Source organism: Temnothorax nylanderi, unplaced genomic scaffold (assembly GCF_030848795.1).
Source record: "Temnothorax nylanderi isolate EJ_2023f unplaced genomic scaffold, tnyl_v1.0 TNYL_tig0070_pilon, whole genome shotgun sequence".
Taxonomy (NCBI): Eukaryota; Metazoa; Arthropoda; class Insecta; order Hymenoptera; family Formicidae; genus Temnothorax; species Temnothorax nylanderi.
Window position 1 is genome coordinate 698201 of NW_027249132.1, and position 26351 is coordinate 724551.

General features: G+C 32.1%; 3 protein-coding genes and 1 long non-coding RNA gene across 9 annotated transcripts; 3 read left to right on the forward strand and 1 right to left on the reverse strand.

Moving 5' to 3' along the window:
• The first annotated feature begins 5374 nt into the window (after positions 1–5374).
• On the forward strand, positions 5375–9295 carry LOC139773860 (UDP-glucosyltransferase 2-like). The gene is made up of 6 exons (XM_071708642.1): positions 5375–5937; positions 6257–6738; positions 7210–7580; positions 7741–7960; positions 8057–8276; positions 8510–9295. Exons 2-6 carry the CDS (start codon positions 6261–6263, stop codon positions 8802–8804), a joined length of 1584 nt encoding a protein of 527 aa, XP_071564743.1. The 5' UTR covers positions 5375–5937; positions 6257–6260; the 3' UTR covers positions 8805–9295.
• Positions 9296–9606: 311 nt separating this feature from the next.
• LOC139773861 (uncharacterized) lies at positions 9607–11282 on the reverse strand. The gene is made up of 3 exons (XR_011718441.1): positions 10061–11282; positions 9850–9971; positions 9607–9711 (listed from the first exon to the last, which is right to left on the reverse strand). It is a non-coding gene; the product is annotated as an uncharacterized lncRNA (long non-coding RNA).
• Positions 11283–12308: 1026 nt separating this feature from the next.
• LOC139773859 (UDP-glucosyltransferase 2-like) lies at positions 12309–18175 on the forward strand. 4 transcript variants are annotated; one of them, XM_071708641.1, is made up of 7 exons: positions 12309–12615; positions 13060–13544; positions 14319–14466; positions 14593–14689; positions 14850–15069; positions 15164–15383; positions 15619–17708. In XM_071708641.1, the coding sequence occupies exons 2-7, from the start codon at positions 13064–13066 to the stop codon at positions 15908–15910; spliced, it is 1458 nt and encodes a 485-aa protein (XP_071564742.1). In that variant the 5' UTR covers positions 12309–12615; positions 13060–13063; the 3' UTR covers positions 15911–17708. The 4 variants fall into 4 exon arrangements, with proteins under 4 accessions (XP_071564742.1, XP_071564740.1, XP_071564739.1 ...); XM_071708639.1 differs by having other exon boundaries at positions 12313–12593; positions 14319–14689; XM_071708638.1 differs by having other exon boundaries at positions 12314–12615; positions 14319–14689; positions 15619–18175.
• On the forward strand, positions 18039–24571 carry LOC139773858 (UDP-glucosyltransferase 2-like). Of its 3 annotated transcripts, none has more exons than XM_071708634.1 (7): positions 18039–18153; positions 21351–21462; positions 21906–22390; positions 22855–23225; positions 23391–23610; positions 23705–23924; positions 24159–24571. In XM_071708634.1, exons 3-7 carry the CDS (start codon positions 21910–21912, stop codon positions 24451–24453), a joined length of 1587 nt encoding a protein of 528 aa, XP_071564735.1. In that variant the 5' UTR covers positions 18039–18153; positions 21351–21462; positions 21906–21909; the 3' UTR covers positions 24454–24571. The 3 variants fall into 3 exon arrangements, with proteins under 3 accessions (XP_071564735.1, XP_071564736.1, XP_071564737.1); XM_071708635.1 differs by having other exon boundaries at positions 21351–21440; XM_071708636.1 differs by lacking the exons at positions 18039–18153; positions 21351–21462 and adding an exon at positions 21554–21761.
• Positions 24572–26351: the final 1780 nt, after the last annotated feature.

A 26351-nucleotide genomic window follows, 5' to 3' on the forward strand; every position in this document is an offset into this window, starting at 1 on the left:
AGTGAAATTGACCTCTTCATAACTGGATCAATTCTTGTTCGGCCATCGAGTAATATGACCTCTCGGCCGAAGTACTCTTCGCGAAGAATGTCGATTAGCTGCCAAATTATTTTAATGACAGGTAGTCTGAACTCATTTAAAAGAAGACTAAATAAAAATGACCACGATAATTGATGCAGTCAAATATATCAATTTCTTAACAATAAAGATAGTTATTATAACATTGATACACGGAAAAAAGATTAGCTACTATAGCTAAAATAGTCGTAATATATGGATAACTAACATTTTTTTCAACAAGAGTTACATTTTTTGCAAAAGGTTTTGCTATTATTGCTAAATATAGCTCTCGCTACAAAAAATATAGTTCTCGCTGTAAAAAATGTTAGTTATCCATATTTTACGACTAAATTTAACTCAATTCTTCTCCATGTAATTTTCAATATTTTTATTTAGTAATCATCGGAGAAGTTATTATAATTCGAATTGTCAATTTATTCGCATTGATTATCACACCCGTACAAAATATTCGGGTCGATGTAAAAAATTTCGTTAAAAATTAATGACCTAGGTGATTAAGCCGAGGTAAATTAGTAAAATAATTTGTATGTGTTTAAATGAGGTCGCATTAGAGCGCCACCGGCAGAGCAAAGGTTAATGCTTTCTGGAAGGACAGCACCATATACGCACACGCTCACGAATTATATTACTTATCTCTCAAAAATCTCTGCTTTTATTTTATATAAAAATTGTCTCTGGCGTAACATACGAAATAATATAATAATGTTGAAATTTTATGATTATGTGATATGGAAATATGTTTAACTTTTAACTTCTTAACTTTTATATGCTTAATTTTTAACGTCTATCAAGAATGCATCACTTACGTTAAAAATCACGTTAGATACAAAATTGCAAATAATTTGATTTCCATATGCGATATCCATATGCATAATCATATTAATTAATGATTTAGAATTAGTACTTTATTAGTACTTTTCTGTAATGGAAATCTAATTCAGATAGCATAAAAAATAAATTAAATACAGTTTATTAAAAGCATGTTCTTGAGAGATATCAAAATCTCTTCCAAGTAATATAAATTAAAATATAAAATTAAAGTTAAGCGAAATATAAATCATAGATATAATTGACTAAATTAAAGTAAGAAATAGACACATCTCGTATAATCATTTTTATTTTCCGCAGCAAAGTAATTCGCAAAGAATCACTAATATCGATACGAATCATCCAGTCGATATGGTCACAGTCTACAAGGGCGTACGAGACATGAAAGTTCGTCAGAAAGCAATTCGTTACACATCGAATTATCTTTCCCAATGCACGTAGCTATTGGCGTGGTTGATGCTATATACGGAACAGCTGGCGCAACCAGATACGCCGGCAAAACATTTTCACCTCGCTGAATTGTCAACGACATTGCGCGCCGCGGCTTAATCCGCGTTCAGCTTTTTCCATCCGTTTCGTTTGCCCGTACGGCAGACGTATCGATTATGTTCGCCGTTTCAAAGTGGCTTCGTTTGCCGCAATCGCGAGACCGCGTGTTTTTCTCCCCAACCTAGGCGGCTCGCTATAACTGGCTTTTTTTAATGACAGTTCCGCTGAGTCGATGCCATGGTATATCGTCACGGGTCTCGTTAGCAAATTCGATGATGGCGCCTACAGTTAGCGTCATCGATCCCAAAATCTCGTTATGCTTCTCGATATGGTATCGCCGAATGCGAAAAAAGGCGGCTACATCGTTGCGAGGTAAAATATTGTGCGGTTCTACATGGTATATTTCATACAGATAACATCGGCTTTCGTTAACCCTTTTTTCAGGGTTCGACGGCATGTCCAATTTTGATCCTTCAAAGTGAGATGAAATATGACGAGGTTCATCGGCTCGTATCTTGTTAGGGAACGTATTTATTAATATCGAATTCAAATATGTTTTGTTTAATAAGATTATTACTCTAACTATCAAGAATTAAGCTATTAAGATATTTAAGACTCGATATATTAGCGTATTCGCATAAAAAGTTGTAAATTATATTAAGTAATTAATAAAGAAAATCGAGTAATACTTTTTTATAGAAATTCGATTAGTATGTATATGACATAATAATGCTTTTATATTATTTTTAAATAAAGTTTAAAAAAAACTCAATTTTCTTCATAAGCATATAATAGCATAGATTTTTGATTACTCACATTGTAACCAATCATTTTTTCCTCATTTCCGTCAGCAAAACTGTAACGTAATAAAATGGCTTGCATTGGTTGACAGTTTTATAACGAAATTGATAAGTTGTACGTTGCCGCCTGATCGGCGATCTCGGTAAAAAAATCGAATGCACAAAAATTTAAATACACTCGGCCGTTATCGGGCTCTTGCACGTTAACTCTCCGGACGGCTGATTTTAATCCGTTAAATGCCATTTCCTTGTACACGTCAGTTGCGAACCGATGAGCTTCGGAGGCATCGAATGTCCGGCGCTTCGCCAGCCATTTACTGCCGGGAGCTAGAGCTCGCCGCTCTCGAGTGCTCTCTTATGCCATTCTGTCCCGATTGCATCGAATTCGCGTTTGTGAGCGCTTATACGCAGTATGCCGCTTGTGTCTGCACTAAAGCGCCAAAGCCCAAACGCCGCGAGTGCATTTGGTCGGATATGAGCGACGAAGATGGAGGAAAAATTGGAATTACGAAAAATCTGGCCGGTTAAAAATGTGCGTATCGTTGTGCGAAATCGTAATAAAAATTCGAAACCGTATTCCACTACGATAAAATCATATAGCGTTGAGCTGAGCACGCGCTACGTTGAATTTTCTATAGCCTCTTCTTTCGAGATATGCCCATCGTGCGCTCTTATAGATGCTTCGCCCTCGTATTTCATCTCACTTTGAAGGACTTATCATATATGGCTCTCTCGTCCATGCATGAATATGACGAGAGTTCCAATTAAAATTTGGTCCATGAAGCGTTTGGAAATGCAAATAACATTGTGGTGCGTCTATACACCGGATCAAGTCTTTCAATACATCAGCTGCGCGTTACTAGAGCTGCGAGAAAAGAATAAAACCTGCATTCATTCGCTCGTAACTCACGATGTACATCGGCAAGTATCCCATAGTCCTCGCTACGTACATGCATGTCAGATGACAATCCCCGGACAGAATGCGGCAGGATAATATTTCGTAGTTTATCCACCGATGGACTCACGCTGGTTGGGAAAGCTCCGAAGGTCGTTCATTACGTTTGCGCGGACTGTTCGTAGCTATCCGCGAGATATCGCGTCATATACCGATAGAGAGAGAAAGAGAGAAAGAGAGAGAGAGAGAAAGAAAAAGAGAGAAGAAAAGGCGGATACGAAAGGGAAAAAGGGAATATTCGAGAGCGAAATGCGACCGAACACCCCCTAGTGCGAGAGGGCTCTCCACCCGCGAAGCTCGTAAATCCTACCGTTGCGGCACGTTCGTAAACTCGTTTCGTCGTGGTCGAGGCGTGACGCTGCGTTATAATTAACATAGGCTGATGCGCGGTATAAATTACAATTATACATGATTTACAGGATGCGATAACCGCGGTCTGGCCCCTCGGACTCCCTTCGCATCTTCTTCTCTCCTCGTTCACTACCACACTCATGCGCTTTTAAAGCTTTCTCATAGCCCCCGGGATGGTATCGTCGCCTATTTCCGCACATTCCGGATGACCCTCTTCACAGCGAACTACTAAATAAACATGTCCGTACTAAACCGCAACGCGTTGCGTGCGCTGTCGTATTAAAAGCGATGTTAAGAGTACCCGCTTGTAACACCTTCGAATTCTCACGTTGCATCAACGCGCCGCGCTGACTGGTGCACCGGCAATGCTTTCTCGCATTGTGCATTTCAAACCCACCATCTGTGAAGCGTCTTGACTGCGCGACGAAATTCGTGCGAAATTTTAACGTGTTTATGGTGTGTCACCAGTCGCATATACAATTTTTTTTCCAGGTACCAGCAGGGCGTATACAATTCGCGTTTTATCTTATATGCAAAGAGCGAACATCCTCGAACGTGTCAGAAATAAAAAATACGGAGATATGGGGAAAAATATCTTGAATTCGAGAATATACTACAGAGAATATATTACATTTAATCAACGTTTCTTTAGAGATAGAAATTCTTTCCTGAAAATTTAATTTTATTCAGAAATTTAAAGATTCTTTTTTTTTCTAAATGAATAACCAACACGACAAAAATTTAAGCAAATGCACGAAAGCCCTTCCAATTTTACGAAGAAACTTCTGGCGGTCTATCCTATAATGCAAATTCGTAACTAGATCCAGATAGCCGAGTTAAGCTGAACCTAAGACACGTCGTCGGTTTCACAGGGTTGCGTCGGTTTGCATGTCTGTAAATGTATGTGCCAGGCCGTACCGAGGTCGAGTCACGTGCTAGTCAACGACAGCGGGAGTCCTCTTAATTATGCCACCCAGTTCTGCACGAGACACAATATGGGAGTTGCGGTTAATAATTTCAGCTTTGCTGAAACGTATGCCAAACTTCTAGAAGAATTCAGGCGGTACCAGGAATGCCTTCAGGTTGTGTTGTTATCACGCTAAGTGTAAGTAATTGCCTCTGCATATATAGTTTCGTTGCATATTACATGTCTCCTTATCGTAACTGAACCACACGTGAAATATCATCGATATTGGATATAATATTCACCGTGATTTCAATTTATTTATTCGAACTGTAAGTGCGTATTGTATATATTGTATATATATTTATGTAAGCGATATGTTGTGAACTTTATTCTCGGGAATCACACAAGCGTAATCGATAGTTCTCACGGTCTCTGCGCTACTGCCCTTGTCTCCGGGCGAACCACAGTCCTCACTCCTATCACGAGCTCGGAGCTCATCTTGTGTTTACAATCGATGCTCCGGATGTATTCCTTGTATTTTTTTCAAGACACGATAATTTAATTGTAGACTAATATATATACATATATTCGAAGAGACGTCGGTAGCGAGCGTGACTCGATCGTGTTTGTTTGGTAACGAGTCAAAAGCCCCTTGCACAATGCTAGACGATAGCGATAGCTATGCCTATAACGATAGCGATAACTATAGCGACAAAATTTTCTTAACTAAATGCGAAAAATCATAAATGATCGAAGATGCACGCTGTCGAAAATTCTTGGTATTTAATATGGCCGTAAGCACATTGATTCAAATATTCCGTCGACATACACATCCGATATGTAACAGCAATATCAAGATATCGCGTTTTAAAGAGTCTCACATAAGTTACGTTCTCGTTTCAGTGCACTTGATACATATTCATATATAGTATTACTGATGGCAGTGTGACACATGTCACAAGATTTCAAATGTTTTATGAAAGCATAAAAGCATAAATTTTAAGAATTTTATTTAAAAATATTATTCAGAATTGTTATCTCAGTATTGCTCCACACAAATGAGTGGGGAGCATACCATGGTAAGATAAGTTCTCTTTTAAAGCTAGGGGAGACCGAGGCTAGAAGTCACACGGGTAAGTTGTCACAAAGCTTATATCTCACTTAATAGATTGAGTGGAATATTCTTCTTTATAGTGTACGCTGCTCCTATCGTGTTAGTCGGGTGTACGAAATAGTTCGCTTCAAAAACATCGCATGTGATATTTACGAGCACTTTTTAAAAATTGAAGGTCGTGAGTAAATGAGGTCCAGAAAACAGGCTAATTTTGGCCAATTTTTAGGGTTGCTCTTTTACTTGCCTCTATTTTTATTGTACGTAACTGATACGTACTTGATAGATAAGAAAAACTTCGTACTAATAATTAATTATTTCATCTATTTTGGGAAAACAAATAAGACCTGCTTTTTAGCTAAACTAGTGTACACTACTCTGTACTCAAGTGAACTCTGTACTTATAGTGAAACAGGTATATGTTTGATATTTGGCAAAAGCAAGAAGAGAAGTTTTAGTGCAGTTTAGTGCAGCAAAAAAAAACCTATTTGCGGAATGGATTATTTGCTATAGATATCAAATATGCACTTTTGAAAATAAGCGCATTGCAATATTGCTCAAAATTTAATTGCAATAAATATTTCGTGCGTACAAATCATTGTTCATTATTAATAAAGAAATATGTGAACTTTATACGAATAAAAAAATAGAACAATATACAAATAAGAACGAATGTTTTATTGAATTATCATCGATGATAATTAAGTTTACAATGCTCTGCTTATTATTGACAGTAAAATGAAGCCGATTGCTGAAACGATATTTTGGATAAGCTTTTTATACATCGCGGCACCAGTAAAAACTGCAAGGATCTTGGCGATTGTTCCAATACCATCCTACAGTCACCAAATTTGTTATCAATCATTATGGATCGCTTTGAGCCAAAGAGGACACGAAGTCGTCCTTATAACAACAGATCCGATCAATGATCCTAGTTTGACCAATTTGACAGAAATCAACTTCCAATCTAACTATCAGATAATGAAATTAAATTTCGCCAAAAACGTTATAGCGGGGACTTATGCGTGGTTAAGTACATCACGCACACAAATATGGCCTTTGAGTGGAGATGTAGCAGAAAACATTTTTAAGCATCCAAAAGTACGTAAAATGTATGCACCGGATAGTGATGAAAAATTCGACTTAGTAATTGTAGAAACTGTAAAAATACCTAGTTTCTATGCCTTGGCGCATAGATTTAATGCACCTCTCATAGGTAAGAATAATGATATATATGAAATTATTTTACAAATGTTTCATTTAAAATTCATTTTATATTAGCGAAAACATTGAAGAAAGCCATAAATTATTTCAACTTTAAAATTTTTAATATCCTGTACCTTCGTACACTTAAACCCCATATTATTTAACTTATTTACTTTACTTATTTATATTCTATTGTATTTAAATAAGTTTTATGTCCATAAAATTAGTTAAAAAATATAATGTCATTATCCACATGGTTTAATGTCAAGATATTTCTTATTCTCTTTGCATCATCATTATATAATCCAAAGAAACATATAAAAGTTATATAAAATATAAACCTGAAAATTAGCCTGATTATTTTTCATGTATCTTGACATGTGCGTATATGTTTATAATTATATTATTTACACAATTTTCTAAACTCAAATCTTGTTTAAATTAGTCACGTTACCACAACTTATTCTATATTTATTTACAGGTGTGTCATCATTTGGATTGCGTAATACACTTTATTATCTACTCGGTGCACCTGTTCTGTCATCACATCCTTCGAATTGGGAAATGGGAGATGACACCGGTTTAAATCTGTCATTGTGGCGGAGGATAAAGAATTTTATTCGTCAATGGTATCACATATATTACTCAATAAATTATTTTTACCCTAAACAGCAAGCGATAGCAGAAAAATATCTCGGAAAAAATATACCACACATCAGAGATATGGAAAGAAACATGAGTCTTGTTTTCCACAGTCAACAAAAAGCTCTCTCGTTTGTTAGACCGACAATGCCTAATATTTTAGTACTTGGAAATTTTCATATTTCAAAAAAACCAGCGGCTTTACCGAAGGTAATCATTGCTTTCAAACGTTTCAAACTATGTATATTCTTAAAAATTCATTGTTTAAAAAATTATACATTTTATTTGCTTTATATTTAAAATCAATTTCCATATGTACAATATATTTTTTCTTCTCAAATATAGTATAAAAATTGTATATTTATTTCAGGACTTGAAAGAATTTGTAGCAGATGCACCGAATGGATTTATCTATATGAGTCTAGGCACAAATGTCATAATATCAATCTTTCCGGAGCATATACGAAACGCATTTCGAGATGTATTTGCAAGTTTGCCATACAAAGTTGTATGGAAATATGACAGCGAACTGCCAAATAAACCTGACAATATCTATACCGCTAAATGGGTTCCTCAACAGAGCATTCTCGGTAAATATATAGTGCCATTATTTAATTCGATTAATAAAAATATATGTTTATACGTATTTCTTCATTAGACATTTTGCTCCGTTTTTCATTTTGCAGCTCATCCAAACATTAAATTATACATATATCAAGGTGGACTTCAGAGTACAGGAGAAGCCGTTTATTATACAGTACCACTTTTAGGATTACCAATAGTAGCTGATCAGTATACTCAAGTTAACAAAATGGTATCTTTAGGAGTTGCAAAACGTTTAAATATTATGGATATATCAAGAGAAAATTTGAACGCATCCATAATTGATATATTGACCGATAAAAGGTAATCATTTTTTTACATAAGCATTCTGCTCTTGTGTTATATCATTAATTATTTTCGTAGAAATCTAATTATCTTAGAGAAATGTCTAATTTTCTACGCAACATTATATCTTACACATACAAAATTCTCATATAATTATAATCAAAATGCAATTGTAAAGTAATGCATTTTCTTTCATATAAGATATACTACTTTTCTTCATATTTTTATATAAAATTATTACTTTTCTCTAGATATAAAAAAAGAATGCTCGAAGTTAAAGCACTAAATGAAGATAAACCTTATGATCCTTTGGAGCATGTAATTTGGTGGATTGAATTCGTCATTCGTCATAAAGGTGCTCCTCATCTTCGTAGCAGTATCGCTCATGAACCTTGGTATCAAAAATACGAAATGGACGTTATAGCAATTTTATCAATTGCCATATTTGTAACGTTATTTTGTACACTAATAATTATTTATAAATCGTTAAAAATGATATTTAATCTTATAGAAATGTCAGTAGTTACTAAAAAAAAGATTAATTAACTTTTAATATGCACAGCATAATTATATTAACAAAAGAATTAAGATATCAAAAAATTATTTAAATATTCATATCTCATACAATAAGGGTTTAATAAATTAAATATCACATTTTTTATTTATATCTACAAACAATCGGACATGGTTTCCAAAACTCAAAAATTAAAAAACAAAATTTATTTAAAAAGAATAAAAAAACATGATGGTAGCTAGTGAGTTACTCATTTGTTAAGTTATTTTTAATGCCACTATGATTTATCACAAGGATTTTCTTGTTTTATCCAATGTTTGTTATAATAATTACTAGACACTACAGACGCGCGCTTCGCGCGCACTATTTAGCTTTAACATTATGCTATTACTATTACACTATTAACTCCTTGATACACACAACTGTCAAAATATACAATGACAGCTGCAAATGAAGTAAGCGCAGCAAGAGAACCAATCGGCATTGCGGAAAAGCGACAACAATAAACTTCACATCTCCTTTTTAGAAGAGGATTATAAATCGCTCCATAATAGAAGTGTTAGTATAAGAATGTAAAATATTTACTGTACATAAATACAAAAACATTGTATATTTTCTTGTAGGATACAAACATATCCTACCTATAATTTTATATTTCTTATTGTTACTTTACTTTGTTTTAAGTATACTTAAGGGGCTACATCCACCTAAAGGCCCGAAAAATAGGTCGAAATTCAGATTTTTTTTTTTTTTTTTTTTTTTTTTTTTTAGAAACGATTAGTGGGAATAAAACGAATTTTTTTGTACTTAAAGATACATGTTTTGAGAGTTTTAAAAAAAATTGTTATCAAAAAATTTCCAAAAACAAAAAAATTATGGCCGCCGGCTGATGATGATGTTTTTTTCGGCGGTGGACACTGTCCAGTTGAAACGTTCTATCTGAAATAAAAAAACCAAAGGGGTTATTCAAGTTAACAATAAAGACGAGTCGGTGAAGATCGCCGATTTTTAAAATCGATTTTTTTAACAAAATGGCAACGAATTGAAACTCAGGTATGGAAAATCTGTGAGACATACTTGGGTTTAATTCGTTGACTGGAGTCATAAATAGTTCCGCAGTTCTGGGCTGAAGCACGACGAGCACCCATGCTATTCCATCTTTTTTTCTCTCTCACTCTCTCTCTCTCTTCTCTCCTTCGCTGAATGTTCCGTGAAAGATTAATGTGAATTTTATTATTACGACTCGTATATGTATAATACGACACTAACTCAGAAAAGACCACTTTACCATAACGTTTCCATCGTTATTATTGAACTTATCCTCGGGTTGTCAGAATTACGGAGCCTCAATAATGTCGCGGGGTTACGGAGGTAACTTTCCAAGTACTCTTATGTATTTGACACAGGAATATATAGACATTCATCGTCATTACGAACAAATTGTCCATTTGTCATGAATTATAGATGGCAAAGAGATGGCATAATATTTTATTAAAGACGCATCAATCTATTACAGAAAAGATCATTCAAGTCCGATCATTATTAACATGGATATAGAAAAAAGAAAAATATGCGTTATTCATTTACTATATTATTTGACAATCAAATAATAATCTAATTGAAACAAAGCAAGTAAAGTTTATCGCATTTTTTCTCTTCTAAGTTTTCTATGATTGATTCTTAACTAAATGCGAAAAATCATAAATGATCGAAGATGCACGCTGTCGAAAATTCTTGGTATTTAATATGGCCGTAAGCCCATTAATTCAAATATTCCGTCGACATACACATCCGATGTGTAACAGCAATATCAAAATATCGCGTTTTAAAGAGTCTTACACAAGTCACGTTCTAGTTTCAGTGCACTTGATACATATTCATATATAGTATTACTGACGGCAGTGTGACACATGTCACAAGTTTTCAAATGCATTATGAAAGCATAAAAGCATAAATTTTAAGAATTTTATTAAAAATATTATTCAGAGTTGTTATCTCAATATTGCTCCACATAAATGTAGTGGGGAGCATACCATGGTAAGATAAGTTCTCTTTTAAAGCTAGGGGAGACCGGGGCTAGAAGTCACACGGGTAAGTTGTCACAAAGCTTATATATCTCACTTAATAGATTGAGTGGAATATTCGTCTTTATAGTGTAGGTTGCTCCTATTGTGTTAGTCGGGTGTACGAAATAGCTTGTTTCAAAAACATCGCATGTGATATTTACGAGCACTTTTTAAAAATTGGAGGTCGTGAGTAAATTTTTCTTGCCACTATTTTTATTGTACCGTTGATTTTTGAAATTACTAGTCGTAATTTCTTTTTGGTCATAAGAAATATTATAGTTTTAGATAATTTTTCCTGTATTTAGTTAACCGTCATTGCAACATAGTTTATAAATAAAATCTTCTTTGTTCAAAATGACCGTTCAGGGTAAGTTGTCTCAAATGAGATGGGATTCAAAATTTATAAGAATTATTATTCTTTTATTTACTCGAAGTTTATGAAAGTATTACAAAGTTTATGAAAATTTATTAATTTTTCGTTTAATTCATGCTGCAATATATTATTAAATTAAATTTACCAAAAACTGGCACTAACTTTATATAGTAACTAACTTAAATAACTAACTTTAATATTTAATTAATAAAATATTAAAACAAGAACTATTTGTCGTATGTTTCCTCTACATGAAAGATACATGACAATCAATCCAGAGTCATGTGACAACCAACCCTGGGTATGGGGTAAGTTGTCACATTTGCGCGGTTTTGCTTAGAATTAAATAACTTTTTTGTGTATAAATATATACAAGTCTAATATTTTTTTCTTACACCTAAAGGGTGTAGCTACATTATGAGGTAGTATACGATATTATAAAATATTGCTAACATTTTTTTAAAAATCAGTATTTGAAAAGTGTGACAACTAGCTCCGGTCTCCCCAATTACTTGATATATTTTATCAAATCTCCATTTCATATTTTATCAAATAGATTCTTTTAGTCAAACTTGAAAATTACAACTACAAAACATTCGCTTTCGTAACTTTCTTATAAGATAATGTACACTTTGTCGGATTCCTTTTCTTACATCATATCAATAATTTCAAAGTTTTCTCTATCGGAAAAATATAACGAAATAAATGGTTAACGTAATGTAAATAATTTCATATATACTATTATTTTATGATCTTATTAAAGAGTCAAACATTTTGACCGTGACACAAAGTCACGTACCGATAGAAAAGCGTAGGAAAATATTCACTTTCTTAATTGTCATAATATAGAATTCAATACCACATGAACATTTTCTGTTTATATACGTAAAATCGTATTTGAACAGCCGTATGTATAATTGTACATCCAGCGAGACTACTAATAAAATGTAGATTATATAGATAACATTATATTGAATATTTATAATTACTAAATATATCAACTATCAACATTGCTAATACATTTAGATTTATTAATTATTAATAATACATTTTGAATATGTATTCTAAATGTAAATGCAAGCTTCGATAAGGCCCGTATTTAAAGTCGTGTTTCTGTTGAAAACTCACCTGAAGTGAGTTTTGAGTCGTAATGATACGTTCTTGAGATCAAATTTGAGTAACGATTATAAATACAGGCCTAAGTCTTTTAAGTAGTGCATGATTCACTTAAAACCTCATTCTGGTAATCAGATGAGTATATTTGTACAATTCAAATATATTTTTGCGCGCAGTTGCACGTCATGGAATGTGTGAAGATCTCTGAAGCTGTTATTACATACTTTTAATACGTACTTGATACGTAATTGATACGTACTTGATACGTAATTGATACGTACTTGATAGGTAAGAAACAACTTCGTACTAATAATTAATTATTTCATCTATTTTGGGAAAACAAATAAGATCTGCTTTTTAGCTAAACTAGTGTACACTATACTATGTACTTAAGTGAACTCTGTACTTATAGTAAAATAGGTATATGTTTGATATTTGGCAAAAGCAAGAAGAGAAGTTTTCGTGCAGTCTAGTGCAGCAAAAAAAACCGATTTGCGGAATGGATTATTTGTTATAGATATCAAATATGCACTTTTGAAAATAAGCGCATTGCAATATTGCTCAAAATTTAATTGCAATAATTATTTCGTGTGTACAAATCATTATTAATAAAGATATATGTGAACCTTATACAAATAAAAAAATAGAACAATTAAACAAATAAGAACAAATATTTTATTGAATTATCATCGATGATAATTAAGTTTACTATGCTCTGCTTATTATTGACAGTAAAATGAAGCCGATTGCTGAAACGATATTTTGGATAAGCTTTTTATACATCGCGGCACCAGTAAAAACTGCAAGGATCTTGGCGATTGTTCCAATACCATCCTACAGTCACCAAATTTGTTATCAATCATTATGGATCGCTTTGAGCCAAAGAGGACACGAAGTCGTCCTTATAACAACAGATCCGATCAATGATCCTAGTTTGACCAATTTGACAGAAATTAACTTCCAATCTAACTACCAGTTAATGAAAAAGTTAAACTTCGTCAAAAACGTTATGGCGGGGACTCATGCGTGGTTAAGGACATCACGCACACAATTATGGCCTCTGTGTGGAGATGCAGCAGAAAACATTTTTAAGCATCCAAAAGTACGTAAGATGTATGCACCGGATAGTGATGAAAAATTCGACTTAGTAATTGTAGAAACTGTAAAAATACCTAGCTTCTATGCCTTGGCGCATAGATTTAATGCACCTCTCATAGGTAAGAATAATGATATATATGAAATTATTTCACAAATGTTTCATTTAAAATTCATTTTATATTAGCGAAAACATTGAAGAAAGCCATAAATTATTTCAACGTTAAAATTTTTAATATCCTGTACCTTCGTACACTAGTAAACTATTATTTACTGTATATCCCCGTAGGGTTCACAGTCTAGTATCTTACGGCGTTTTTGAAGGGACGTACCCAACCCTATTCCACTCATCCCTTTCCTTTGGACCAACGGTTTAACGTCTCTTCCGAAAGACGGAGCCCAGTTTTTCCGCACAAGGTCCTATCTTGCACGGAGGGCGCAGTTTCTTCGGAAAAAAACTTTTTCCATACTACATGGCTCTAGTGGACTCGAACCTGGTTCCTCAGATTACGAGTCTGGCGCTCTACCACTAGACCACACTGCCGCCCCAGTACCTTCGTACACTTAAACCCCATATTATTTAACTTATTTACTTTACTTATTTATATTCTATTTAAATAAGTTTTATGTCCATAAAATTAGTTTAAAAATATAATGTCATTATCCACATGGTTTAATGTCAAGATATTTCTTATTCTTTTTGCATCATCATTATATAATCCAAAGAAACATATAAAAGTTATATAAAATATAAACCTGAAAATTAGCCTGATTATTTTTCATGTATCTTGACATGTGCGTATATGTTTATAATTATATCATTTACACAATTTTCTAAACTCAAATCTTGTTTAAATTAATCACGTTTACAAAACTTATTCTGTATTTATTTACAGGTGTGTCATCATTTGGATTGCGTAATACACTTTATTATCTACTCGGTGCACCTGTTCTGTCATCACATCCTTCGGTTTGGGAAATAGAAGATGACACCGGTTTAAATCTGTCATTGTGGCGGAGGATAAAGAATTTTATTCGTCAATGGTATCACATATATTACTCAATAAATTATTTTTACCCTAAACAGCAAGCGATAGCAGAAAAATATCTCGGAAAAAATATACCAGACATAAAAGATATGGAAAGAAACATGAGTCTTGTTTTCCACAGTCAACAAGAAGCTCTCTCGTTTGTTAGACCGACAATCCTTAATATTGTAGTATTTGGAAATTTTCATATTTCAAAAAAACCCGCGGCTTTACCGAAGGTGATCATTGCTTTCAAACCTTTCAAACTATGTACATTCTTAAAAATTCATTGTTTAAAAAATTATACATTTTATTTGCTTTATATTTAAAATCAATTTCCATATGTACAATATATTTTTTCTTCTCAAATATAGTATAAAAATTGAATAATTATTTCAGGACTTAAAAGAATTTGTAGTAGATGCACCTAATGGATTTATCTATATGAGTCTAGGCACAAATGTCATAATATCCATCTTTCCAGAGCATATACGAAACGCATTTCGAGATGTATTTGCAAGTTTGCCATACAAAGTTGTATGGAAATACGACAGCGAATTGCCAAATAAACCTGACAATATCTATACCGCTAAATGGGTTCCTCAACAGAGCATTCTCGGTAAATATATAGTGCCATAATTTAATCAGATTAATAAAAATATGTTTATACGTATTTCTTCATTAGCCGTTTCGCTCCGTTTTTCATTTTGCAGCTCATCCAAACATTAAATTATTTATATATCAAGGTGGACTTCAAAGTACAGAAGAAGCCGTTTATTATACAGTACCACTTTTAGGATTACCAATAGTAGGTGATCAGTATACTCAAGTTAATAAAATGGTATCTTTAGGAGTTGCAAAACGTTTAAATATTATGGATATATCAAGAGAAAATTTGAACGCATCCATAATAGATATATTGACCGATAAAAGGTAATTATTTTTTTACATAAGCATTCTCTTGTGTTATGTCATTAATTATTTTCGTAGAAATCTAATTATCTTAGAGAAATGTCTAATTTTCTACGCAACATTATACCTTACACATACAAAATTCTCATATATAATTATAATCAAAATGCAATTGTAAAGTAATGCATTTTCTTTCATATAAGATATATTACTTTTCTTCATGATATTTTTATATAAAATTATTACTTTTCTCTAGATATAAAGAAAGAATGCTCGAAGTTAAAGCACTAAATAAAGATAAACCTTATGATCCTTTGGAGCATGTAATTTGGTGGATTGAATTCGTCATTCGTCATAAAGGTGCTTCTCATCTTCGTAGCAGTATCGCTCATGAACCTTGGTATCAAAAATACGAAATGGACGTTATAGCAATTTTATCAATTGCCATATTTGTAACGTTATTTTGTACACTAATAATTATTTATAAATCGTTAAAAATGATATTTAATCTTATAGAAATGTCACTAGTTACTAAAAAAAAAGATTAATTGACTTTTAATATGCACAGCATAATTATATTAACAAAAGAATTAAAATATCAAAAAATTATTTAAATATTCATATCTCATACAATAAGGGTTTAATAGATTAAATATCAGATTTTAGTATTTATATCTATAAACAATCAGACATGGTTTCCAAAACTCGAAAATTAAAAAACAAAATTTATTTAAAAAGAATAAAAAAACATGATGGTAGCCAGTAAGTTACTCATTTGTTAAGATATTTTTAATGCCACTATGATTTATCGCAAAGATTTTCTTGTTTTATCCAATGTTTGTTATAATAATTATTATAAATCGCACCATAATAGAAGTGTTAGTATAAGAATTTGAAATATTTACTGTACATAAATACAAAAACATTGTATTTTCTTGTAGGATACAAACATATCCTACCTATAATTTTATATTTCTTATTGTTACTTTAATTTGTTTTAAGTATACTTAATAATACACACACGCACACGCACACGCACACACACATATATGTATAGGGGAAACCGGGGCAAACTCGACACGAATTTTTCAAAGGCAATTTTCAACAATTAATTAAAATTTTCAAGCGAATTTACTCTCTAAATCTGAATCAGTGAATAGTCACTGATATCAGTTATAAGTATACCACTTTCATGAATCAGTGGTATACTTATAACTGATATCAGTGACTATTCACTGATTCACAGTACTATTCACTGATTCAGATTTAGAGAGTAATGATACACATTTAAAGAGTGTTTCTTCAGGTACAAAATTGCTTAAGGAAGTTTTGCTGTACGTCGCGGCGTCGCTTTGTTTTGTCCCCAAGGAAGGAAAAGTTACGCAAAGAAAAATTTTCAAATTGAAAAATGCCGGGGCAAACTCGACACTTTGCCTGACACAATTTGATCTGGAACTTATTCTTTATTGTCTGAAAATAAAAATGCATTGTTTATCGCGTATTTAGAAAGTACAAAAATTCGGAATAAGATAGAGCAATCATTGGAAATAATGAGAACAAAAATTGTTGAACTTTCAATTATCTTCATCTAAACTCATGTCTGAAAAAAAATTAATACAGGTAAACTCGCGATCGGACGTGAGCATACATTTGTCATGAGCCATACGGTTGCATGACAAGCATCGTTTGTTATTGGGAGCCGATGAAACGACGTGGTGTCGACTTTGCCCCGAACGTCGTTTTTCACTTTTGTCACTTCAAAAACATAAAAATTTTGAAAATATGCAAAAACTATTATCGGATTCGTATAGAGCATCGATGTTCCCGTCAAAATCACTTACCGGTAGATTCGCAAGAGTAAAGCTCGATAAAAGAGTAGAAATTTTCGAGAGATCAGAAAAATTACCTTTCACCATCAAAAACGCTTATATCGCGCTAAAAATTACACCATAACTCAGAATGTCACCAAATTCCGTTGATAATACTGGTACATAAAGACACATTTACAGTAGGAAAGGCAAGTTCCTACGATAGATTTAAATTGGCAAAAAGCCTAGTGTCAAGTTTGCCCCGGTGTCGAGTTTTCCCCGGTCTCCCCTACTGTATATATATTTATGAAAGCGATATGTTGTGAACTTTATTCTCGGGAATCACACAAGCGTATCAATAGCTCTCACGGTCTCTGCGCTACTGCCCTTGTCCCCGGGCGAACCCCAGTCCTCACTCCTATCACGAGCTCGGAGCTCGTCTTGTGTTTACAATCGATGCTCCGGATGTATTCCTTGTATTTTTTCAGGACACAATAATTTAATTGTAGACTAATAAATATACATATATTCGAAGAGACGTCGGTAGCGAGCGTGACTCGATCGTATTTGTTTGGTAACAAGTCAAAAGCTCCTTACACAATGCTAGACGATAGCGATAGCTATAACGATAGCGATAGGGATAACTATAGCGACAAAATTTTGAATCTAGCAGAAGCCATGTATCAATGCTGTAGCTTTGTCGGCAATTTGGTCGTTATCGCTATAGCTATCGCCTAGCATTGTGCAAGGGGCCTATTTATCCCTCCAGTGTTTATGATTTTGAAGAAGACGAATCAAAACACTTACGAGATAATATATAAGAACATTAATTGCCGAGTGGGGTGGAATTCTCTCCGTCAGTAGGAAGCCAGAACGCCAGAGAAGAGTATCGAGACAGTCCTGGAGACGAGCGATACGACGGGGTCGATCCGACGAAGAGCGAAGCGTCCGTTCCTACATTGTTCATCATTCCGCGAAATAAAGTAACGTAATAACATAACGATACTCCTGATATTAGTATAAATTATTAAAAAGCCATCCTACCACATTTAATTTTATATATCTTTTTCTTTTATTGGTTTTATGTGTTTGACGATATATTTTCAATTATTCGAATAAAGATAAGGATTCAATTTGATTGCTGCTACATTCTCATATTTTTTTACTATATACAAATTAATTTAAAAATTTATGATATTTACTACTAAAGTTTTATTTTCCGTAAACTGAGACGGTCGACGCAAAGAGAGTTTAATTCGATGACAGAATTTACTTTAGGCCTATGATTCGTGTGTAATTGTCGGAAATCGTTTTTGCGAAGAAATGTCTATCTGCCAGGCGTCTACTGATCGTTCTCGTCAATTCGCAATAGTCACGCACAGCGGTCGTGCCATCGCGGACAATAACAACGTTTTTATTATGACAGCTGGTAACCCGACCGGTAAACTCCGAAAGCGGACGTGCCATTACGCGTTTAAAGCAATTTCCGGAAATCCCTCGTGACGTTCGACAAATGGACTGGAGTCATAAATAGTTCCGCAGTTCTGGGCTGAAGCACGACGAGCACCCATGCTATTCCATCTCTTTTTCTCTCTCACTCTCTCTCTCTCTCTTTTCTCTCCTTCGCTGAATGTTCCGTGAAAGATTAATGTGAATTTTATTATTACGACTCGTATATGTATAATACGACACTAACTCAGAAAAGACCACTTTACCATAACGTTTCCATCGTTATTATTGAACTTATCCTCGGGTTGTCAGAATTACGGAGCCTCAATAATGTCGCGGGGTTACGGAGGTAACTTTCCAAGTACTCTTATGTATTTGACACAGGAATATATATATATATAGACATTCATCGTCATTACGAACAAATCGTCCATTTGTCATGAATTATAGATGGCAAAGAGATGGCATAATATTTTATTAAAGACGCATCAATCTATTACAGAAAAGATTATTCAAGTCCGATCATTATTAACATGGATATAGAAAAAAGAAAAATATGCGTTATTCATTTATTATATTATTTGACAATCAAATAATAATCTAATTGAAACAAAGCAAGTAAAGTTTATCGCATTTTTTCTCTTTTACTTAAGTTTTCTATGATTGATTCTTAACTAAATGCGAAAAATCATAAATGATCGAAGATGCACGCTGTCGAAAATTCTTGGTTCTATTTAATATGGCCGTAAGCACATTGATTCAAATATTCCGTCGACATACACATCCGATGTGTAACAGCAATATCAAAATATCGCGTTTTAAAGAGTAAGAGTCTTACACAAGTTACGTTCTAGTTTCAGTGCACTTGATACATATTCATATATAGTACTACTGATGGCAGTGTGACACATGTCACAAGTTTTCAAATGCATTATGAAAGCATAAAAGCATAAATTTTAAGAATTTTATTAAAATTGTAATTTCTTTTTGGTCATAAGAAATATTATAGTTTTAGATAATTTTTCCTGTATTTAGTTAACCGTCATTGCAACATAGTTTATAAATATAATCTTCTTTGTTCAAAATGACCGTTCAGGGTAAGTTGTCTCAAATGAGATGGGATTCAAAATTTATGAGAATTATTATTCTATTATTTACTCAAAGTTCATGAAAGTATTACAAAGTTTATGAAAATTATTAATTTATCGTTTAATTCATGCTGCAATATATTATTAAATTAAATTTACCAAAAACTGGCACTAACTTTATATAGTAACTAACTTAAATAACTAACTTTAATATTTTATTAATAAAATATTAAAACAAGAACTATTTGTCGTATGTTTCCTCTACATGAAAGATACATGACAATCAATCCAGAGTCATGTGACAACCAACCCTGGGTATGGGGTAAGTTGTCACATTTGCGCGGTTTTGCTTAGAATTAAATAACTTTTTTGTGTATAAATATATACAAGTCTAATATTTTTTTTCTTACACCTAAAGAGTGTAGCTACATTATAAAGTAGTATACGATATTATAAAATATTGCTAATATTTTCTTTAAAATCAGTATTTGAAAAGTGTGACAACTAGTCCCGGTCTCCCCTATTACTTGATATATTTTATCAAAGCCCCATTTCATATTTTATCAAATAGATTCTGTTAGTCAAACTTGAAAATTACAACTACAAAACATTCGCTTTCGTAACTTCCTTATAAGATATTGTACACTTTGTCGGATTCTTTTTCTTACATTATATCAATAATGTCAAAGTTTTCTCTATCGGAAAAATATAACGAAATAAATGGTTAACGTATATAATGTAAATAATTTCATATATACTATTATTTTATGATCTTATTAAGGAGTCAAACATCTCTTTTTGAAGTCATAATTATCTTTAATTAACACGCTTTTGCTGGAGTTGCATTAGTAGACTTCATTACAAACTATTGTTCCGCGTTACAACAACAAGCAACAACCAGATTTCACTTTCTTGCGGTACAAAGAAAAACAAGACCTGGTCCACGTGGTCAGATAGAGAAATAGACGGTGTGTAAAAAGAAGAGGACGACGACGAAAGAAACGAACTTCCACAGTTTCGGTCCATCTATTCCGCAAGTTTTTACAATCTATCACGGTCCGTCGAATATGTACGCGCAATGTATACTATCGGTTTCAAACAAATTTCACTTTTCACCCAAACATTTTGACCGTGACACGAAGTCACGTACCGATAGAAAAGCGTAGGAAAATATTCTCTTTCTTAATTGTCATAATATAGAATTCAATACCACATGAACATTTTCTGTTTATATACGTAAAATCGTATTTGAACAGCCGTATGTATAATTGTACATCCAGCGAGACTACTAATAAAATGTAGATTATGTAGATAACATTATATTGAATATTTATAATTACTAAATATATCAACTATCAACATTGCTAATACATTTAGATTTATTAATTATTAATAATACATTTTGAATATGTATTCTAAATGTAAATGCAAGCTTCGATAAGGCCCGTATTTAAAGTCGTGTTTCTGTTGAAAACTCACCTGAAGTGAGTTTTGAGTCGTGATGATACGCTCTTGAGATCAAATTTGAGTAACGATTATAAATACAGGCCTAAGTCTTTTAAGTAGTGCATGATTCACTTAAAACCTCATTCTGGTAATCAGATGAGTATATTTGTACAATTCAAATATATTTTTGCGCGCAGTTGCACGTCATGGAATGTGTGAAGATCTCTGAAGCTGTTATTACATACTTTTAATACGTACTTGATACGTAATTGATACGTACTTGATACGTAATTGATACGTACTTGATAGGTAAGAAACAACTTCGTACTAATAATTAATTATTTCATCTATTTTGGGAAAACAAATAAGATCTGCTTTTTAGCTAAACTAGTGTACACTACTATGTACTTAAGTGAACTCTGTACTTATAGTAAAATAGGTATATGTTTGATATTTAGCAAAAACAAGAAGAGAAGTTTTCGTGCAGTCTAGTGCAGCAAAAAAAAACCGATTTGCGGAATGGATTATTTGTTATAGATATCAAATATGCACTTTTGAAAATAAGCGCATTGCAATATTGCTCAAAATTTAATTGCAATAATTATTTCGTGTGTACAAATCATTATTAATAAAGATATATGTGAACCTTATACAAATAAAAAAATAGAACAATTAAACAAATAAGAACAAATATTTTATTGAATTATCATCGATGATAATTAAGTTTACTATGCTCTGCTTATTATTGACAGTAAAATGAAGCCGATTGCTGAAACGATATTTTGGATAAGCTTTTTATACATCGCGGCACCAGTAAAAACTGCAAGGATCTTGGCGATTGTTCCAATACCATCCTACAGTCACCAAATTTGTTATCAATCATTATGGATCGCTTTGAGCCAAAGAGGACACGAAGTCGTCCTTATAACAACAGATCCGATCAATGATCCTAGTTTGACCAATTTGACAGAAATTAACTTCCAATCTAACTACCAGTTAATGAAAAAGTTAAACTTCGTCAAAAACGTTATGGCGGGGACTCATGCGTGGTTAAGGACATCACGCACACAAATATGGCCTCTGTGTGGAGATGCAGCAGAAAACATTTTTAAGCATCCAAAAGTACGTAAGATGTATGCACCGGATAGTGATGAAAAATTCGACTTAATAATTGTAGAAACTGTAAAAATGCCTAGCTTCTATGCCTTGGCGCATAGATTTAATGCACCTCTCATAGGTAAGAATAATGATATATATGAAATTATTTTACAAATGTTTCATTTAAAATTCATTTTATATTAGCGAAAACTTTGAAGAAAGCCATAAATTATTCCAACTTTAAAATTTTTAATATCCTGTACCTTCGTACACTTAAACCCCATATTATTTAACTTATTTACTTTACTTATTTATATTCTATTTAAATAAGTTTTATGTCCATAAAATTAGTTAAAAAATATAATATCATTATCCACATGGTTTAATGTCAAGATATTTCTTATTCTCTTTGTATCATCATTATATAATCCAAAGAAACATAAAAGTTATATAAAATATAAACGTTAAAATTAGCCTGATTATTTTTCATGTATCTTGACATGTGCGTATATGTTTATAATGATATTATTTACACAATTTTCTAAACTCAAATCTTGTTTAAATTAATCACGCTTACAAAACTTATTCTGTATTTATTTACAGGTGTGTCATCATTAGGATATCGTAATATAAATTATTATCTACTCGGTGCACCTGTTCTGTCATCACATCCTTCGGTTTGGGAAATAGAAGATGACACCGGTTTAAATCTGTCATTGTGGCGGAGGATAAAGAATTTTATTCGTCAATGGTATCACATATATTACTCAATAAATTATTTTTACCCTAAACAGCAAGCGATAGCAGAAAAATATCTCGGAAAAAATATACCAGACATAAAAGATATGGAAAGAAACATGAGTCTTGCTTTCCACAGTCAACAAGAAGCTCTCTCGTTTGTTAGACCGACACAGCCTAATATTTTAGTATTTGGAAATTTTCATATTTCAAAAAAACCCGCGGCTTTACCGAAGGTGATCATTGCTTTCAAACGTTTCAAACTATGTACATTCTTAAAAATTCATTGTTTAAAAAATTATACATTTCATTTGCTTTATATTTAAAATCAATTTCTATATGTACAATATATTTTTTCTTCTCAAATATAGTATATAAATCAAATTATTATTTCGTTTCAGGACTTGAAAGAATTTATAGCAGATGCACCGAATGGATTTATCTATATGAGTCTAGGCACAAATGTCATGACATCAATGTTTCCAGAGCATGTACGAAACGCATTTCGAGATGTATTTGCAAGTTTGCCATACAAAGTTGTATGGAAATATGACAGCGAATTGTTAAATAAATCTGACAATATCTATACCGCTAAATGGGTTCCTCAACAGAGCATTCTCGGTAAATATATAGTGCCATAATTTAATCAGATTAATAAAAATATGTTTATACGTATTTCTTCATTAGCCGTTTCGCTCCGTTTTTCATTTTGCAGCTCATCCAAACATTAAATTATTTATATATCAAGGTGGACTTCAAAGTACAGAAGAAGCCGTTTATTATACAGTACCACTTTTAGGATTACCAATAGTAGCTGATCAGTTTACTCAAGTTAATAAAATGGTATCTTTAGGAGTTGCAAAACGTTTAAATATTATGGATATATCAAGAGAAAAATTGAACGCATCCATAATAGATATATTGACCGATAAAAGGTAATCATTTTTTTTACATAAGCATTCTGCTCTTGTGTTATATCATTAATTATTTTCGTAGAAATCTAATTATCTTAGAGAAATGTCTAATTTTCTACGCAACATTATATCTTACACATACAAAATTCTCATATAATTATAATCAAAATGCAATTGTAAAGTAATGCATATTCTTTCATATAAGATATATAACTTTTCTTCATATTTTTATATAAAATTATTACTTTTCTCTAGATATAAAAAAAGAATGCTCAAAATTAAAGCACTAAATGAAGATAAACCTTATGATCCTTTGGAGCATGTAATTTGGTGGATTGAATTCGTCATTCGTCATAAAGGTGCTCCTCATCTTCGTAGCAGTATCGCTCATGAACCTTGGTATCAAAAATACGAAATGGACGTTATAGCAATTTTATCAATTGCCATATTTGTAACGTTATTTTGTACACTAATAATTATTTATAAATCGTTAAAAATGATATTTAATCTTATGGAAATGTCAGTAGTTACTAAGAAAAAGATTAATTAATTTATAGTTTTATCCAATGTTTGTTATAATAATTATTATAAATCGCTCCATAATAGAAGTGTTAGTATAAGAATTTAAAATATTTACTGTACATAAATACAAAAACATTGTATTTTCTTCTAGGATACAAACATATCCTACCTATAATTTCATATTTCTTATTGTTATATACTTTACTTTGTTTTAAGTATACTTAATAATACATACGCACACATATAAACTATCTTTATTGCTTATCCCCGCAGGGTTTGCAAGGCGTTTTTGTAAGGAACGTTACCCAAACCTTCACACTACTACCCTTTCTCCTCTCACTTTAACCCTTTGGACCAACGGCTTAACGTCTCTTTCCGAAAGACGGAGCCCAGTTTGTCCCGCACAAGAGACCTATCTTGCACGGAGGGCGCAGCTTTCGGAAAAAACTTTCCATGGCTCTAGTGGACTCGAACCTGGTTCCTCAGATTACGAGTCTGGCGCTCTACCACTAGACCACACTGCCGCCCCCATACGCACACATATATGTATACATATAAAGTACAAAACTTCTTACAAAAATTGGTAATGTAAGCTGTTGCAGAATATAAAATTTGTATAATTTTTTCTCTAAGGCAAAATAATTAATACAAAATACACAAAATAATTTTTATTACAGCATGTGATCTCTTATTTATATTGATCTCTACCCTAAAAAAATAACTTATAAAGTCCATTAATTACTATTATACAATATAGAATTTTTTAGCTCTCAGATGAAAAAATGTTCCAAGTTCTAAGAAATAAAAATTTTAAAATCTAATGTTTTTTGAACGTTCTGTATAGTAGCTTAATAATTTTATTAAAAATTATGACTAAATTTGATAAATGAATAAAACAAAACTAATAACAACTCTTATAAAACAAAACTGTAAAACTGCCATCCTATATTTCGGAGTCTTATATGTATCTCACATTTATATACATATAACTAGAAATTTTTTTGAATATATCAAAAACAGCATAAAACTTTAAATAGGAGATTCAAAATTCTACAAATTATATTAAAAATAGCCTACAAATTTAATGGAAATATATTTAAAAATGGAGAGAATCTATAATAAATTATCACTCATCGTTTACCACGTGAGTAACGTTACGTAATTGCCGCAATCGGATCGCGCAGTTTTAAATTTATATCGCTGTCATCAATAATTGTTCGTTGAAACGTAATTCATGCCTGCTAAATAATTATATTGTCGTAGTGGAAAGTCCTTGCCTGTCTGATTTTCGTGTAATAATGAATAGGACAGTTATAATGGAAGCGATATAAATACATAATTAAAGATAGCGGGTTATAATCAATTTTTGAATGGGATGTTTTGTGTACAAAGGATTATTACACATTGGTTTAAATCAATACAAATAATACATAAAATATATTCTTCTGTTTCTCTTTTTCTGAGATTAAAATAGAATTTAAAAATTCCATTAAGCAAATATATTTAACATTAAATTACATTTATTTATTACAAAAATTGTTTTATTATTATTTGTTGTAATATATTTCATTATTTGTAGACATTTGGTAAATTGTTTTTTATATAATAAGCATAAACATTATGATATACATACTGTATAAATTCAATTGCATCCTATATAAAATAAATTCAGATGTTTATAATTAAATCAATAATTTATAAATAAATATTATAGTAAATTTTGAATATTATTTTATATATTTTTTTATTCTTATTATTATTCATATTTCTATATATGTATGTTAAATATTTTTGGTTCATACATCTGCGTAGTAAGATTTCCGTATAATTACTTATTTTTAATAGATTAAGATTTAATAGATTGAACTAACAAATAGAAATGACAAATAGAAAAATAAAAGTATAGTATGACATTAATAGCTATAT